The 17,636-nt window shown below is 38.8% G+C and overlaps 1 protein-coding gene across 2 annotated transcripts in view; it reads right to left on the bottom strand.

The window, feature by feature from the left end:
* Positions 1–15,861, bottom strand: part of CLTC (clathrin heavy chain) — a 62,788-nt gene extending 46,927 nt beyond the window's left edge. Inside the window, exon 1 of one of the 2 annotated variants that reach the window (XM_080680909.1) lies at positions 15,313–15,861. In XM_080680909.1, the coding sequence (XP_080537035.1) occupies positions 15,313–15,354 (42 nt within the window). In that variant the 5' untranslated portion in view covers positions 15,355–15,861. The remainder of the gene's footprint in view (positions 1–15,312) is intronic. The other variant, XM_080680910.1, reaches the window with a different exon arrangement.
* Between the last annotated feature and the right edge of the window lie 1,775 nt (positions 15,862–17,636).

The raw sequence follows: 17,636 nt of genomic DNA, 5'->3' as shown, positions 1-17,636 counted from the left end.
TTCCTTCCCAATAACTGGAGAAAACATTCCAGTACTTCATAAACCTCCTATAAATACATTTGTCAAAGCAACATGTTATATTCTAAACTACTCTGTAAAATAAGAATTCTGTGTTTCTGTCACTACCTAAGGCAATTTTGAGCTTCAACTGTCACAGCTGAAGCCCTAGTGTTTGAGAACAAGTAAAATAGTTCCCTGAATTACAGACTCTGGGTCGAACCACAAATAAATTCAGAGGACATATAAGAGTTTCTGAACCTGCAGCTATTTTCAGAGAATACAATAATAATATCCAAACACGGCCACATTTTATCCTCTCAATTGGCAAAATGTTGCTCTTGCTGATCCTGGAGGTACTCTATTTTGAGATGTGCTTGGAAGTTTCTATGATAAAACTGTTTTTAACTTCAAAGAACTTTTATTTTGCTGGTACAAAATAAGAAGAATATGGAGTCAATAAATTTAGGTTAAAAAAAGTGATTACTGCCCTAACCAGTTTGGCTCAGTGGATAGAGCGTCAGCCTGTAGACTGAAGGGTCCCGGGTTCAATTCAGGTCAAGGGCATGTACCTTGGTTGCGGGCACATCCCCGGTGGGGGGTGTGCAGGAGGCAGCTGATCGATGTTTCTCTCTCATCCGATGTTTCTAACTCTCTATCCCTCTCCCTTCCTCTCTGTAAAAAATCAATAAAATATATTTTTAAAAAAGTGATTACTTATTTTTAATAGTTATTACCTGGATACAGCAAATTATTCAAACTGTTCAAAAGGGAATACTGGTATACTATGAAAAGTCACCCATTCCATGTTTCTAGTTGTACCTCCCTCTCCCAGCAATTAGATACTTTTCCATCTAAGAGATAACCTATGCATATTTCCATCCTCCCTTAAAAACAAACAAACAAAAACACTAAAGGCACATGCACGAAAGTATACAAATTATCAATTCCTCCCTTGTTCAAGAAAACCACCCAAACATTGTAACTCATTTGGTTTCCAGACTAGATTTTGACAGGGGCCTACAAGTGGCACAACTTTAGGACTGAACACTTATGCTGAGTTTAGATTCCAAAAAGCAAGTACAGATTTATTATTAATCAATCAACCCAAAACTCTAAAGTGCCTTAAGAGTTACAGGTTATAAATGATAAAAGTATTTCCTTTTCCCTCTTCCCCTCCCCCCATTTAGATTAACATGCCTGGGGATAAAAGTAAGACATTAACTGCAGTCTTAGTTTTTAGTTAGAAATATCATTTCAGATTCCCCGTAATCTAGACAACAAAGAAGGTTCTTCATTCAGGAAAACAATTACTGTTTAAATGTGTAACTTTGATTATAAAATACAAGTGCCATACAGAATTAACTGGTTCTGTGGGTTGCATCAGAGCTAAAATATCTAGGTTAGGTCCCAGTTTTGCCACTTAATATGGCACAGGCAAATCGGTTATCTCTGTATATATTTCCTCATCTGAAACATCTGAAGTGATAGCAGCTATCCCAGAGCTGTAGGATTTAATATGAAGTACTTAGAACAATGCCTGACACATAGTAAAGGCTCAATAGATACCATTAGTACAAGCAACACATCTCAAGGTTAGATTTTTTTTTGTATTTTCATGTTATTATCTGCTTAATTCAGCTGTCCTAAACGTTGGCTGAAACTCTGGGTGTGAATTTCTTTTTACTACTGATAATAGATAAGTGGTCTCTGAGTGCTTGACTTACTCCGATATTGAAATGCCCTTTTTTGACAAAGGAATTACACTTAAAAACTTCCAATTCTGCTCTTTAATTTGCCTAACTAAAGTAGGTAGAGACCAGAATCTTCAATACCATGTGATCCTAAGTAACCCTATTTTCATTCCTATTTTTAGGGGCATTATGGACACAACAATATTGCTAAAGCTTTCTAACAAACCTGACAAACATGTTAACAGTTCGCTGAGTGAGCAAGCTGGGATAGCTAAGACAAACAGATGTTATATGGTCAGTATCATCAAAAATTCTCTTTACCCTAAAGAGAAACAGAAAGTACAATGGAAAGTAGGCACACATTTCTCTCAATGTGCAGAAGAGTTGAAACCACCTGGTTCAAAGACACAGTCTCTCTCTCTCTCTCAAACATTCCTATACCATACCTTTCCAAAACCAAACTTTCCCAGTATTTCCTAATCTGCCCATGGACCAAAATTCCAGGTCAATTTATGCAACTAAACTTTAAGCTCAAGTAAAAGAACTTGCCTAAAGAATGAAAACCACCCTAGCTGGTTTGGCTCAGTGGATAGAGCATTGGCCTGTGGACTGAAGGGTCCCAGGTTCGATTCCAGTCAAGGGCACATGTCCGGGTTGCCGGCTTGAACCCGTGGGGGCATGCAGAAGGCAGCTGATCAATGATTCTCATCATTGATGTTTCATCTCTCTATTCCTCTTCCTCCCTCTCTGAAATCAATAAAAAAATATTTTTAAAAAATGTAACCATCAAAGCATGAAAACTGCTTCCATCTATGCTATTTAATATTGCCTAACTAAGGTTATTGAAGTCAGAATCTTCTTACACACAAGAACAACATTTCCAGCCCTGGCCAGATAGCTCAGATACACCAAGGTTGGGGGCTGGATCCCCAGTCAGGGCACATACAAGAATCAACTAATGAATACATAAATAAGTGGAAAACAAATCAATGTTTCTGTTTCTCTCTCTCTCTCTCATAAAAAAAGAGAGAGAATATTATCAGAACAAATGATGAAATCTGAATTAAGCCTGAGATTAGATAACAGTATTCTGTCAAAGTCAATTGCCTCTGTTCGATCATTTTAGTGTCTCTATAAGACCATTTTGTTATTCTTACTAAATATACAATAGAGTATGTAATGGTAAAGAGGTATCACATCTACAAAGTACTTTCAAGCAATTTAGTTCAATAGTTATTATGTATAGAGACAAAAGAGGATAAATCACATGTAGTAAAAAAATGTTAAGAATTAAAGAATCTGGGTAAAGGATGTATATGGGAATTCTTTATACCATTCTAACTTTTCTGTAAATCTGAAACTCTGTAAAAAATTCTTTTTAAAAGAATCTTAAGAGACATAACTGAAAGCAATATGCAGATCTTGCTTGGATCCTGATTTAGACATAGCAGTTAACATTTGAAGACAATCAGACAAATCTGAATTTGGACTGATTTTTAGATATTGAGGGATTATTATATAAGGAGGCTTTAATGATACCATGATTATGGAAAAAAATTTCCTTATTTTCTAATGATGCATGGTGGGGTATTTAGAGGTGAAATGTCACCATGGCCTGAATTTCTTTAAAAGTCTAGATAATTTGTTATATGATACATGACTCTCCTCAGTTTTATGAAAGCTTGGAAATTTATATTTTTACATTTTTTTAAAAAAGAGTAATCTTTATTCTTCTATAGGTGCAGAACTTGAGATTCAATTGTAAGAATGACTTTTATTAGGCAATTTACCTGTAGGGCAGGAAGGAAGACTACAACTTCAAAAGGTAAACAAGAAAATTAGTCAAAGCATGAAATAACTCAAGCTCTGTAAGGGAGCTGTACACTGGGAGGTTTGCTACTCTGTCCAATATGGAACCAGTGGTTACACGCAGGTATTTAATTTTGTTAATAAAATTTAAATTTAGTCCCTCAGTCACACTGGTCACATTTCAAGTACTCAACAGCCACATGAGACTACCATACTGGAGGGCCCAGAATACAGAACATTTCCTCAATGTACAGTTTTATTAGAGAGCACTGTTTTCAGAAGTTTTTCCTGGGAGTCCAACAAGAAGAAAAGAAAAACTTTAACATTAAACTCTGGCGAAATATGAAGAATAATTGGTAGAGAGACACAGTCATGTTATACACAATTTCAGACAAGACAGGAAGAAACAAAAAAATATTGAACTTTCAGATTTCAGAGTCCAGTTATTTGCAGAAGACTACAGAGTGGAGGGAGGGCGTAAATCTGCAAAGTTCAATGCTAGCAAAAGTGCCCAAGGAAAAACTCAGTATGAGTGTCTCTTTCCTCTCAAGAAATCACTAAATATTCAAATATCAGAGGTCCAAGGACTGAGCCAGACTGAGAATGTGCAGATATATTAAAATGCAATTTCTTCAAAGAACATGAGAAAAAGAGAGGCTTGACTGTGCTTGGTGCACTACAACTGCCTCAATTTCTTCTAAGATGTTCATCAATATCATAAAGTTTTGGGGAAAAGGGTATACAACTGTAAGATGAATCCCCTATTTCAAAAAATGGTTAGTATGAAAGAGACTGTATTAAGATCAAAGAAATATGGTAAAAATTGTTACCTTCAGCAATATTAGAATCAGAAATCTGCGTTAAACACTCATCAGTTTTTAATGGTTTAAGCTTTATCTTTCCTGTCTTGGTTTTGGAACTATACTTGATTTGTCAAAATGGCAAACACAAAAGATAAAGCATCCATCCATGCTTGAGGAGGAGCAAGGAACGCCTAGGTGCTGCATGAAAGTGATTCAACACACAGCAAGCACTTAGAACAGTGTGGGTCACATAAGTACTCTGTATTTTAGGGACTTCTGTCCTTTTATAGTTATCTAGCTCTGAGACTATGGTATTTTGACATATCCTATTCTAAAAGAGGCTAGAGGCCCGGTGCATGACATTTGTGCACTGAGTGGTGGGGGAGGTCCCGGCCTGCACCCTCTTGCAGCCTGGGACCCCTCAGGGGATGTCCAACTGCTGGCTTAGGTATTTCAAATGAAACTGTTCTGTAAGTGCTCTACATATAGTCCTATTTCAGTTACTTATGTAAATGAATCTTGTATCTTGGTAAAGACTTGATAGGTGCTATCACTACAGAGTTAAGAAGTCAGACATCCCCTGAGGGGTCCTTAGCGCTGCTGCTGCTGAGCCTGGCTTCTGGCTGAGCAGAGCTGCCCCTGTGGGAGCGCACTGACCTCCAGGACTGCTCCTGCGTTGAGCGTCTGCCCCCTGGTGGTCAGTGCGCGCCATAGCGACCAGTCATTCCACCGTTTGGTAGATTTGCATATTAGCCTTTTATTACATAGGATATATGTATTTTTTAAATATAACTTTATAAATTTTTTATTTATTTTTTATTAATTTCAGAGAGGAAATGAGAGGGCAAGAGAGAAACATCAATGATGAGCAAGAATCACTGATCAAAAAAAAAAAAAGAATCATTGATCAGCTACCTCCTGCACACCCCATAATGGGGACTGAGCCCACAACCTGGGCAATATGCCCTGACCAGGAATTGAACTGTGATGACCTGGTTCATAAGTTCACGCTCAACCACTGAGTCACACTGGCCAGGCTGAACTATTAGAATATATTTAACCCAAATAATAATATATTTTGATTAAAGACTCTCCGTTAACACAGTCTCTATCTCAACAATCAATGACAATTGTGTTTATGCCTACAAACATCACATAATTAAAGGAGTATTAGGTTTGCTTTGAGCCTAATTTCATCCAGCAGTTCTTACATTTGATCAGATAGGAATACTCATTGGAAACAGGCTTTTTTTATAAGCATATCTGGGCAGTTTGCCTCCTAATGAATGACTAGTAAATGCAGCACAGAACTCATTTACCAGCTGTATCAGCTGAAAATCAAAATACATTAAAACTTGTGTTTATGCCAGCATTACTAAGAACTTATGTTTCACAATTAGTGCTTGGCTTTACACTTTACAGATCCTTCCTCCTTATTTCATCTGAATAGTTAGGATGAAAAGGAAGTATGTATGAGCTACTGTATTTCAGATGAAACTATTCTGTAAGTGCTCTACATATAGTCCTATTTCAGTTACTTATGTAAATGAATTTTGTATCTTGATAAAGATTTGATAGGTGTTATCACTAGAGTTAAGAAGTCAACAATTTTAGAGACCTGCTGATACCTAGATGTAACTCAATACAGGTATTTTTAAGTTAAGCACTTAAAGATTTGGTTAACTTCCTATTCCAAGTATTTCACTCAGCATAATTTCCTTTAAAAGTTCCAAACACCCTCTACCTTCACTAGTATCCACCACAGTGAAAAAATATGCTGACAGAAGCTATTTCAGTAAGCCCTTCCAGGAAGCTAGCAGAATGTCACATAAAAATTGCAGTTGCTGTCTTCTACAGGAAATAAAGAAAAATGCTGAAAATGCAGCATTCCTTTAGTTCTTCTATCAACAGGATACCAGCCATTGTTTTTTGTGTGCTCCACATTTCAAGCAACAAATAAAAATGCCTTTAATTCTATAGATTTGTTTATACTCTGTTAACCTCTGAGACAATTACTGTCTCTCAGGAGAAATCTTAACGTTGGTCACTCACTCCAAATTGTTTTATTCTTTTTATTATTACTATTGTTATTACTAATTTGAGAGAGGGAAGACGGGAGAAAGAAACACTGATTATTGTTCCACTTATTTATGCATTCATTGGTTGATTCTTGTATGTGTCCTGACTGGGGATTGAACCTGCAATCTTGGTATATAGGGCAGCCCTCTAACCAACTAAGCTACCTGGCCAGGGCCAAATTGTCACAGTTGGAGTCAGGAACTGAAGACTATTAGCTTTGGTAAACTATTAAGAGAATCACCGAGAATTTTTCTTACTTGTAGCCAACTACTTACTAGAAAATTTAAAAACTTTAAGACTGGCTCTGGCCAGGTAGCTCAGTTGTTTAGAGCATTGGCCTGATATACCAAACTTGTGGGATTGATTCACCATCAGGGCACATACAAGAATCAACCAATGAATGCATAAATAAGTGAGACAACAAATCAATGTCTGTCTGTCTGTCTCTCCCTTCCTCTCTCTCTCTAAAATCCATAAATAAATAAAAATTTTTAAAGAAGAAAAAAAAACAAGACTGGTGTGATTTTTTTATCAGGAAAAGGGTGTGCCCTGGACGCTTACAGATTCCGCCCCCTCTTTTTTTCTATTTCAGAGAGGAAGAGAAAGAAACATCAGCCCTAGTTGGTTTGGCTCAGTGGGTAGAGTGTTGGCCTGTGGACTGAGCGGTCCTGGTTGGATTCTGGTCAAGGGTGCCTGAGTTGTGGGCTCAACCCCTAGTACGGAATATACAGGAGGCCATTGATCAATGATTCTCTCATCATTGATGTTTCTCTCTCTCTCTCCCCTTCACTCTCTGAAATCAATAAAAGTATTTTTAAAAAATTATAAAATAATTAACTTGGAAATAGTTTTCTACTCTTCACATTTCAGAAACCATTTTATTTAAACTCTTCACAGGCATTTTTTACATCGGTGTCTTCATTAGCGCTGGAAAGTCATCCCCATTCCATCAAAGCTTTTTTTTTAATCCATTATGGTGCAATCATTGAATTTTATAACATGCCTTGAATTTCTATTTGCATATTATGAGAGTCATTTTCACTTGCTTGGATTATGATCTCCAGGAATATACCCCTAAGGGATTGCTTTTTGAAGAATATTCAAAGTCAGCTCTTTGCCAAGATGAGTGTATATGAACAGTCTCTGGCTTTACTCTGCCCACTTTGGTGGTTGTTTTTTTAATTGATTTTGAGGAGAGAGAGAGAGAGGGAGTGAGAGAGAGAGAGGAAGATAGAGAAACACTGATTTGCTGTTCCAATCACACATTCACTGGTTGGTTCTCTTTTCTTTTTAATTAAAATTTTTTATTGATTTTAGAGAGAGAGGAAGGGGGAGAGAAACACTGATTTCTTGCTCCGCTTCTTTATGCATCCATTGGTTGATTCTTGTATGTGTCCTGACCAGGGATCAAACTCTCACCCTTGGCATATGGGGATGATGCTCTAACCAACTGAGCTCCCGGGCCAGGGCCCCTTTGGTGGTTTTAAAGCCCTCTCTCTTAGATGAGCAGCTGGTCAGAAATAGATGAAAGCAAGTCCCATTTTTCATCTACTAAGATTCCCACAGATTCAATTGATGGAGGTCATCAAAAACTGCAATGCCCAGGACCCCCAGTATGCATCACTATGAGTTCTTCCCTACCCTACTCCAGAAATGGACTAAATACAGAAAATAATAAGCAGGAAAAGAGTGGTATGTAACTTTAAGATCTTGACTTCTGTAACTAGGTAGATGATGGTTTTTTCCTTTAGCATGGCACATATGTTCACCTCAGCTGGATAAAGGGAGACTCCCCTCCAGCACAGAAAGTATTGTTTTAATTTAATAAATGAGGTAGTTAAGAAAAGCTAAAAAGACAAAGCTTGGGTTAAATATCTTGAGATATTTTCCACAATTGGACACTGCAGAATTTTAATTTTTTAATGTGATGAAATAGTTTTAATGGACTCATTTTTTATTCATTCGGAAGAAGCTTTAAAATCATCTTTATTTAAAGAAATGTCTTTATTCACCCAATCATTCAGAACAGGAAGTACTAATATTACTTGGAAGTTCTGCTTTCCAAGCACAATCCTACCAGTTTGTAATCACTTACCCCTCTATGGTTATACTAGTTAAACTGAGCAAGCATGTTCTACTCCTACTTTGCTCTTCCCCAAGCACAATCATCTTCCTACAGTTCTATTCAACTTTTACACTAGTCTAAGCACAAAAGAATGCATAATATAGTAAGACAGAAAGCAGAAGCTTCCTGCTTTCACTAATGGCTTCAGACTGGGACACATTCATCCTCTTGTCATCAAGGAAATGTCTCTAGAAAAGTTTAAGAAGTTCAGGCTTATGAGAGGGCTTTGATAATCGTGGTTAGAAGTCAATCTGATCCCCAATCATTCTGCACAATTTTCTAGTGGAAACTTGGATAAAGCCCTTTAAAAACATCTGTTTAAGGCATAAAAAAAAAAAAAATCAAATGTTGGTTCACTGGCCTCTACTTTCAAATATAAAACCAGTAGGATGTGTAAGTACATTGAAGAACACCACAGTATACATACAAACTGGTATATTTTGCAGTTTAAATTGTACAGATGAGGCAATGTATCACACTAAAAGAAGAGCAAGTATTGGTCTGACCACCCATCATTAGCTGTGTGACTCTACAAGTTAACAGCTATAAATTTGTTTCTCCATCTACAAAATAAGTCTAACCCTATCTGAAGGGACTGTCTTGCTAATAAAATGAGATCATGAACATAAACTATTTAATAGAGTTCTTAGCACACAGTAGGTACTCAAATAGCTATTTATTTTGATCATGTAGATTTCAGAGCAATTAAGATTTGATGGATAGTTATGTCCTCTAGACTAGGACAAAACATCTTAAATTATGTCTTTCACAATACAAAAGAGACACAAAATCCAAGTCTGACAGATGGGTTTTGCATAATACATCCAGATCCAAACCTCCTGCCATCCCATTGAGTTAAGAGCATTAGCCACAGGCACTTGGCCAAAGGGGGTGGGGGGTGGGGGGTGGCGGGCAATACATAGAGCTGTAAACTTTGTTATGATTTACAAATTGGTATTATGAAGTAGCTATAGTGTGTTGTGTATGTAAATCAATTAGAGAAATAGTCTCATTCTAATAATATAGGACTAAAATATCTATCAGCAATGAACTCACTTCCCATCTAAATGAGAACATTTACTTCAATTCTTCCATCTTACAGGACATATAAAACAACATATTCAACGTGGATATTTCAGACATGATTTAGGTCTTTCAAATATTTCTGACCAAGGAACAGTAATTAAAAGTGTACCAATGGTACACAATGAGTGCTCATGGTATATTAATGAAATATTTTAAAATTCCTTCTTTTGGGCAGTTTTAGAGCAGTATTAGTGATCAATTTTGTATAATTAATGTATGTATTAAATTCTGCACAATATCAAACATTAGATAACATCCATGGTTGCAATTATGTGTGGACCATCTTTGTAAACTAATCAATGAAAGCATGAATGCAAGCTGCAGTCAGTCTTGTTCACCATTTTGTCCTTAGGCTAACATAGTTGCTGATAATGGGGTAAGTGCTCAAATCTTAGGTGGATATCAAATATTTACTAACCATAAAAATCTAGGTATGCAAATTAAACGTTCAAAGATATCTGAAAAAAGGTACTGGACACAAATTATATATCTACCAATTAATGCTCTGAAAGTGCTACACCAAGTACTTTTCACACCATGATCTCAGACCTTCACAGTAACTTTGTAAGGCAGTTATGCCTGTTTTACAAAGATGAAGCAAGACGTTAGTCTTAACCTGTGTTCTCCAATACTGCAACCACATTTCACAAGCCATAAGTGGTACTGATCACTTGAAATGTCATTATTGTGACTGAATTTATTTTAAAATTAAATAGTTACCAATGATAGATTATTTACGGAAACTTAAGTATGCTTGTAATAATCTAGGTATGCAAATCTACTTTTCCAATTGCAAATTTTATGCAAGCTAAATAAGATCAAACATTTCCAATGAAAATAGGGTATGACTGAGATATGCTCTAAGTGTAAAATACAATCAGATTTTGAAAATTCAGTACCCCCATAAAAAGGAATGTAAAGTATCTCATTTGAAAATTTTATACTGATTGCAGGTTGAAATTGTAACATTTGGGATATACTGAGTTACATAAACATACTAAAATTAATTTTACCTTTTTTTTTAATATAGTCACTGGAAAATGTAAAATTACATATATTGCTCTTACTATTTTTCTATTGGATAGTAGTGGTCTTGACAACCTCCAAATCCCTAATCTGTCTACTATACCACATCATTAAATACATTTTAAACCAGTAGAGAAATCATTTTTGGGGCAAAGTCCAACAACAAAAAAAGCATACCAGGATACTGCATAACTTCTCTTTAAAAACAAAAAACTGATTTTTAGAGAGAGGAAGGGAAAGATTTGTTGTTCCACTTAGTCATGCATTCATTGGTTGATTCTTTTTTTAAAATATATTTTTATAGATTTCAGAGAGGAAGGGAGAGGGAGATAGAAACGTCGATAATGAGAATCCTCGATCGATAATGAGAATCCTCGATGGACTGCCCTCTGCATGCCCCCCACTGGGGATCAAGCTGCAATCCGGGCATGTGCCCTTGACTGGAACTGAACCTGGGACCCTTCAGTCCACAGGCCGATGCTCCATCCACAAAGACAAACCAGCCAGGGCCATTGGTTGATTCTTGTATGTGCCTTGACTGAAAATCATACCCAAAACCTTGGCATATCGGAAGAACAGTCTAATCACCTCTAATTACGGCCAGGGCTGTATAACTTCTCTTAAGGCCAACCATCCTACTTCTTTGGAATAGTTTGTGAGAAGACCTAGGTTGACATTGTGTTTGAATCTCACTTTCTTCAACTGTTTAAGAAAGATGTGGGAGATTAAGTGAAGACCTGAAAGGACCCAGCCACATTCATAAGATACAAGAGGCTCTCACAAGTCTGCTTTTCCCTCCATTCATTAGTCATTGTTCATCAACACCACTTACCCAAGAGACAGTATTCAACTAACACTTTCAAATAATGTTTTAATTTTAGTTAACAAAATGTTCTACAAATAAATATGGGTGGTCAGATAAATCTTCACTCTCACAAAGCACATCAGTATGGCCTATAATTGTGCATCAAATGTCATAGTCAATAGCCTCTTGTGGCTATTTACATTTAATTAAATAAAAGTAAAACTTAACTCAAGTGCTCATATCCCTATGTAGATAGTACAAATTTTTCATCATGGAAGAAAGTTCTACTGGACAGTAACTCTCAAAAAGCAAAAATTGTATCAGTAACAGTGACAGAAAAAAACCATCTTGTGAAATGTAACTCAGGTAATATAGGTTGAGGTTTCTGAAATCATGTATTTTACTGCACACTAAAATGAAAATGATTGAGGTTACACACACAGTCCCATGTCTTAAATTATTTCCTAGTGAGTGAAAGCACAATTACAAGAATTAGCCACTCCCCCTTTAAGCTGAGTAAATTGACCATTAGAAAAATTCTGAAAAACATGATACATCTTAAACCTGGAAGCTATTCCCAGGGTGGACTGCAGCATAATTCCAGGCAGTTGCCTCTTTCAGGGAGTACAGTAAAGCATATGGCACATCCCAGCAATAAGTATTTGTTTTTTCTTAGCAAACCAAAATAACCACAGCAAGAACTTCTACCATTCAACGCACACCACCTTCCAGTTCTGCATGTATGGATTAAAGGGAAAAGTACAGGGTTGGGAGATTTTTTAATTGCAGACTCAAGGAACCTGGGACACAGTGGGATGTGTCAGTTGCAATAAACATACTTAATGTGCCAAGAATTGAGAACTGCAAGCACCATTTTATATGTATAACTTAGGCTTTTTTCCCCCAGAATCTGCAACTCTAACAATGTCTTGCTCAATTGGGCATTCATCTATTGACTAAATATCCTAAAAAAGAAAAAGGAAAAAAAAAAAACTCTTCATAACTTACAATATTAACATTTATTTGCTGTATAGCTCCAAGCTCTAATGACAGATCCTTCAGCTGGCCAAAGTATTTACATGTTACAAAAATAAATTCATTTACAGTTCACATTTTAAAGCTTTCACAAGCTAACTCTACATTCAAGTTCCTCAATTCTTGTTCCTAATTCTTATCCTAAGTATTTCAGAGTGTTTTCTGCTACTTGGCAAACTGGCAGGGACTCAGATGTCAGACCTAAAATGCCAATTAAAATAATCTTCATTAATTTTTTAAAAGGGAAGAGATAAAAATGAGAAGTCAGGAGATATATATCCTGGAAGAGGTTGGCTAATGACTGGGGGGCTCTGCGCAATTAATCATTATCAGCTGAAGAATACAGTCACAATAGCAAGCTTAAGTTTAGACATGGCATGTTACTCCAAAAAAAAAAAAAAATGAATGAGTGAAATCTTCAAGTGTAACTGAAAAGCTGCTTTACATTCAAAACTTCAAATTATTTGAAAAGGAAATGGCTTCACTCAAGTATTTGCATAAATTCTGATTCCCTTAGAAATCAGGCCCATATTAAATCTGTTTTCAATTAGTGACAAGGTTGGATTCCAATCTTTGGGTTTATTTAACAATTTTTATTTCCTCATTAATAGAAATGAAAAACAATTGCCCAAACCACCACTAGTCAAGAAATGAGATTTGTTTTGGCTCAGTTGGTTGGACATAGTCCTGCATAAAGAAGGGTTGCTGGTTCAATTCCTGGTTGGGGAGTATGCTTGATCCCTGGGGAAAGGGGGGGGGGGCGTGCTGGGGGGACCAATCAATGTTGCATTCTCATATCGATGTTTCTTTCCCCTCCTCTATAAATCAATAAAACTTTATTTTTAAGAAATGAGATTTAATAGTGGGCTATACCCTCTGCCTTATAAACAGCAATTGTACCTGCTTCTCCGTGTATGATTTTACAAATATTTGTCTGCAAAATAATTATGTATGCATCAGATGCACTATAGTGTAAGGAGCCTGTGTTTTCCTGCACACCCAAGAACATTGTTTTCCTAATCCTTCACATTCACTTACATGTCACTGTAACAGAAATAACCATAGTAATTAAAACTTAGATTGAGCATAACTTCTTTGTATCTATTTTGTCACTTAACATTTTAACCTATTATAAAATAATGTTCCATTACTTCAAATGAGTGATCTGAAAACCACAGATGACTGAAGAAAGTGCTTTACTTAACTCATTTTTTTGAGTAAAGATTATTGCCCTGGCTGGGCTGCTCAGTTGGTTAGCGCAGCATCCCGATATGCCAAGGTTGCAGGTTCGATCCCCAGACAGGGTACACACAAAAATCAACCAATGAATGAATAAACAAGTGAAACAATCGATGTTTCTCTCTCTCTGCCTCTCTCTCTCTCAAATCAATTAATAAAAAATATCTTTAAAAGATTATTCATTACATTTGAAGACTTAAAGGAAAATAATTTATTGCTGGTGTAAGCAAAGGTGATAATACCTGTAAAGAAGTATAAAATTATGTTACTGATAGCCTGGATATTAAACCTTTTTATTAACGATAATCCTTTATGTACATAATAACAATGGGAGAAAGTAAATAAAATTAGCCTTCAATGGTAAAAGTGTCCAAAAGGTCACTAATATTAGTGTTATGTCAAACCATGGCATCATTCATTATGAAATTAGCTCTTCAGAAGGCTGAGCTGAGGCAGGCCTCTTTAAGGGATATTTGGGAAGAAAATTAATATGAATGTATTATTTCAGCCAAAGTGAAACCAGGATTGGTGAACCAGGAAGAAGCTCAGAAAAGGCTTAATTCAGTCAAGCCCTCCAATGATCACCTGCCTGGGCCCTCGATGGGCATGCTGCCAGATAAGACAGTATGTTGCCTACAGGATAATGCACCATGGGGGAGAATTCTAGAACCTACTAAAAGGAAACCAATTACAGACCAAATAACTTTGCATATCTCAAGAGTAGGTGAGTTCTATCCCCCAGGGCTGTGTTCAATTCCACGCAATCCTGAGGGAGGGAGGTACTCACGCCCACAAGCACCTGCTAAACTCCAGCAGACTCCAAGATAACCTCTGAATAACTAGAACCAAAGGGGATCAGAGCCACACCATCCCAAAGAAATGAAGAAAAGGGGGGAAAATGCGAGTTCCCCTAGGGACCTTGACCCCACGCACGCTGAGATTGACACCGCCCTAAGTAAGAACCACGTTCCCCCATTCTATCCTCCTTCAGTTCCTTCAGAGTGACCTTCTGTTCCTCCTGCCTCGGGGAAAGCAAGAGGCCAGCCACCGCCATTCCTCCCCACCCCCCCGGAGAAGGTGTCTTTCTCAGTTGAGAGCCGCAAAGGGAGGAAGAAAAAAGGCTGCTCCTCCCCAACCCACCCGCCCCACAACTCCTGGGTGCAGACACGATGGGGGAAAGGGAAGAGAAAAGCAATGGGAGGTGACAGCCCTACACTGGCCTAGGCGAAGAGATCTTAGCTCCGGAAGAAACGCGGGAGAATTCTTCCACCTCCACCCTACCCAAATGAATGAACTGAACAAAACTGGGAAGGGGGTGCAGTTAGTATGCGCAGTTCTTGCCACCCAGGAAGAGAAAATAGAAAGGCCCTCGAACCCAGGACTGGCTTCGCTGCCCTTCGCACCCCGACTCTCACCATTCCCATCCAAACCTCTCACCATTTAACCCTTTCTTCCCAAGATAGCGCCCCCATCCTCCATCTACCTCAGACACCAATACCCCCCCCCCCAACCACCACCACACCTCCGATAGTGCTTTCTGCTTGGGCCCAGAACCTAGCTTTTCCCTTCTGACCACCCTCTCCACAGCCCTCACCAGCCCCGGCCGAGCCGCACCTGGAGATGCTCCTGAAAACGAATTGGCAGAATCTGGGCCATGGCGCTGTCGGGGGTATGGTCTCCTCCTGTCACTGGGGCTGCGGGGCAGTGGCTGCCCGGACTCTCCAAGGGAGAGGAGGAGAAAGGGGAGGGGGTAGGCTGGGCTCAGCAAGATACTCTCCGGGGACGAAGGAAACTGGCAGACAGACGAGAGCTCGGGTCGGGGGCGGAGGCTCCAGGGTCCGGGAGAGCCGCAATGGCGGAACCGGGCGCAGCGCAGACTCCGGAAACGGCTGAGCCCTGCGGATGGATCCCGGCGACAGAACTCCGCCCAAGTCACCTCACCCCCTCCGTCTTATGTACCCCTCCACGGAGCGCCGCGGTGCAACGGGCGCAGGAATTCGGGACGCAGTGCGTTCCAGGCCTCGCTTATCGCTGCGACAGGAGAGTAACTAGGGAAAGCGGAGGGACTACTTTTTTGGTCTCATCACTTTCCCCAGTCTCCTGCTGCTTTTTCCTCCCTCCTCCTCCCCCCCCCACCATTTTTTTTTTGCATTTTGCCACATCATGCGACTAGGGGCGGACGACGCCACTTCCGTTGGCACTGTAGGTCCCACCCACGTACTTCCGGGTGCACGTGATGCTGGTCGGGAAGGTCGGCTGGTTGCTCAGAATACGGGACGGGTTCTAGGGGAATGTGGGGTCTCCTGGGAGTGCGGTGTCTGTTGGGCCGCCTTGAGGATTGGGGGTACCGCTCCCTTCCCCTGTGGGCCCTACTTATTTAAACCGACTCCCTCAGGAAGAGGACGTAGCGTGGGCGGATGGGCCCAGCCTCCCGCCCTCTCGGTGACTCAGGGAAACGGCCTCCCTGCAGCGCGCTCCGCTGGCAGCTGCGGCACTCCTCCCCCGCCTAGTTTCATATAGTGGGTGTTTTCTTACATCCCAGGGAGGGGCGAACCAATGGGCCTTTAAAGTCCTCCCTGCCCTTAGGAGCGCCCTTCTGACGGTCGGAAAGCTGACGCTTGGATTCTGACTAGAACCAGCAGTCTCTCCGGGGGTTACCTAAATAATTGGCTCGCCGGACAGCGAAGGCCATTTCTGAGGTATCTCGAGCTGGCCTTGTGGTAGCTTTTCTAAACGTTTCTGCAGACATTTTGGCGGACATGTATGTCGGTCTAGCTTAGTAATAAATGTGTCTGATGGTAAAGGATTTGAATACCATAAGTACGCGAAAGAATTGGACCAAAATTGCAGCCGGAGGATTTTTTTTTTTTTTTTTTTTTTGCCCCAGCAAGTCATTAATGAGTCAGATTGAGATAATTAGGTTAAGGGTGGTTTGTAAAATCTTAAGGTTCTGGGTGTGACTAATGTACACTCTTGGAGAAAGGGATTAACTACTGGTGGGACCACCTCCACTTTGCTTGTCAATTAGCAATGTTTGGGAACCTAAGCGTTTAAAAGCTGGGGTGTCTGTCGTGCCTTTTAACAGCATTAATGTATCTCAGGTATTCATGATCGGTTAATAACCTCCCCAGTACTTTCTTGCTAAAATGTGAGCTGTAATATGTCATAATAGCACAAATACAATAGAAGACAAAAGATTTTAGTTCTGTGCTTTTCACTTATAAGAGGTGATTATTCCTCCCCCCAACAAAAAAAGGTCTTGAGGAAAAACTCAACTATACATTGATTATTTTTAGTGTCCTTTCCAGTTAAACATAAAGCCCTTTTGGGTATACAGTAATTTTGTTTGTTAAGCAGTTTCGCCTGGAAAGTTTGCTTAATCATTTAATTGCTTTTAACGTTTTTTCCAAAATATATAGTACACACTAAGGATGAGAGAAGACTCTTTGGCACGTAAGAAAGTAGAGAGAATGTTCTGCAAAGAAAAGACTTGCCACCATGTCATAAAAGTGAATATTTATGTTTGGCAAAATCTCGTTTTGTTAAACCAAATACTTGAAGATGTTCTGTATTCTGCAACATTTGAAATGACCTTTCTAATACCATGTTTAATAGTAGCTGCTTTCACGCCTTTCTGGAAGTAGACAAAATCTAAATTTAAAATCAAAAGGAATGTTAATGTCTTGTTACAGTAAAAGCACTAGCTTAATTAAATAACATTTTCCAATCTCAGAATCTGGGATACAAGAGTTCTATCATGAACAAGCCACGGAAATTTTATTAATAACTGTCTTGCATTTTCATACAGACCTATAATTTTAAGTACATTCAGAATCCCTAAAGCAGCTGATTTTGGCTTGGATATTTGGTGTGGAATATCTAACTAAAAGTGTGCTGAGGTTCTGTTAAAAGGGACTTGCTGTGTCATCGTACACAGA

The sequence above is a fragment of the Plecotus auritus genome, assembly GCF_963455305.1.
Source record: "Plecotus auritus genome assembly, chromosome: 7".
NCBI classification, from domain to species: domain Eukaryota; kingdom Metazoa; phylum Chordata; class Mammalia; order Chiroptera; family Vespertilionidae; genus Plecotus; species Plecotus auritus.
This window is presented reverse-complemented; position numbering and strand designations above follow the sequence as displayed.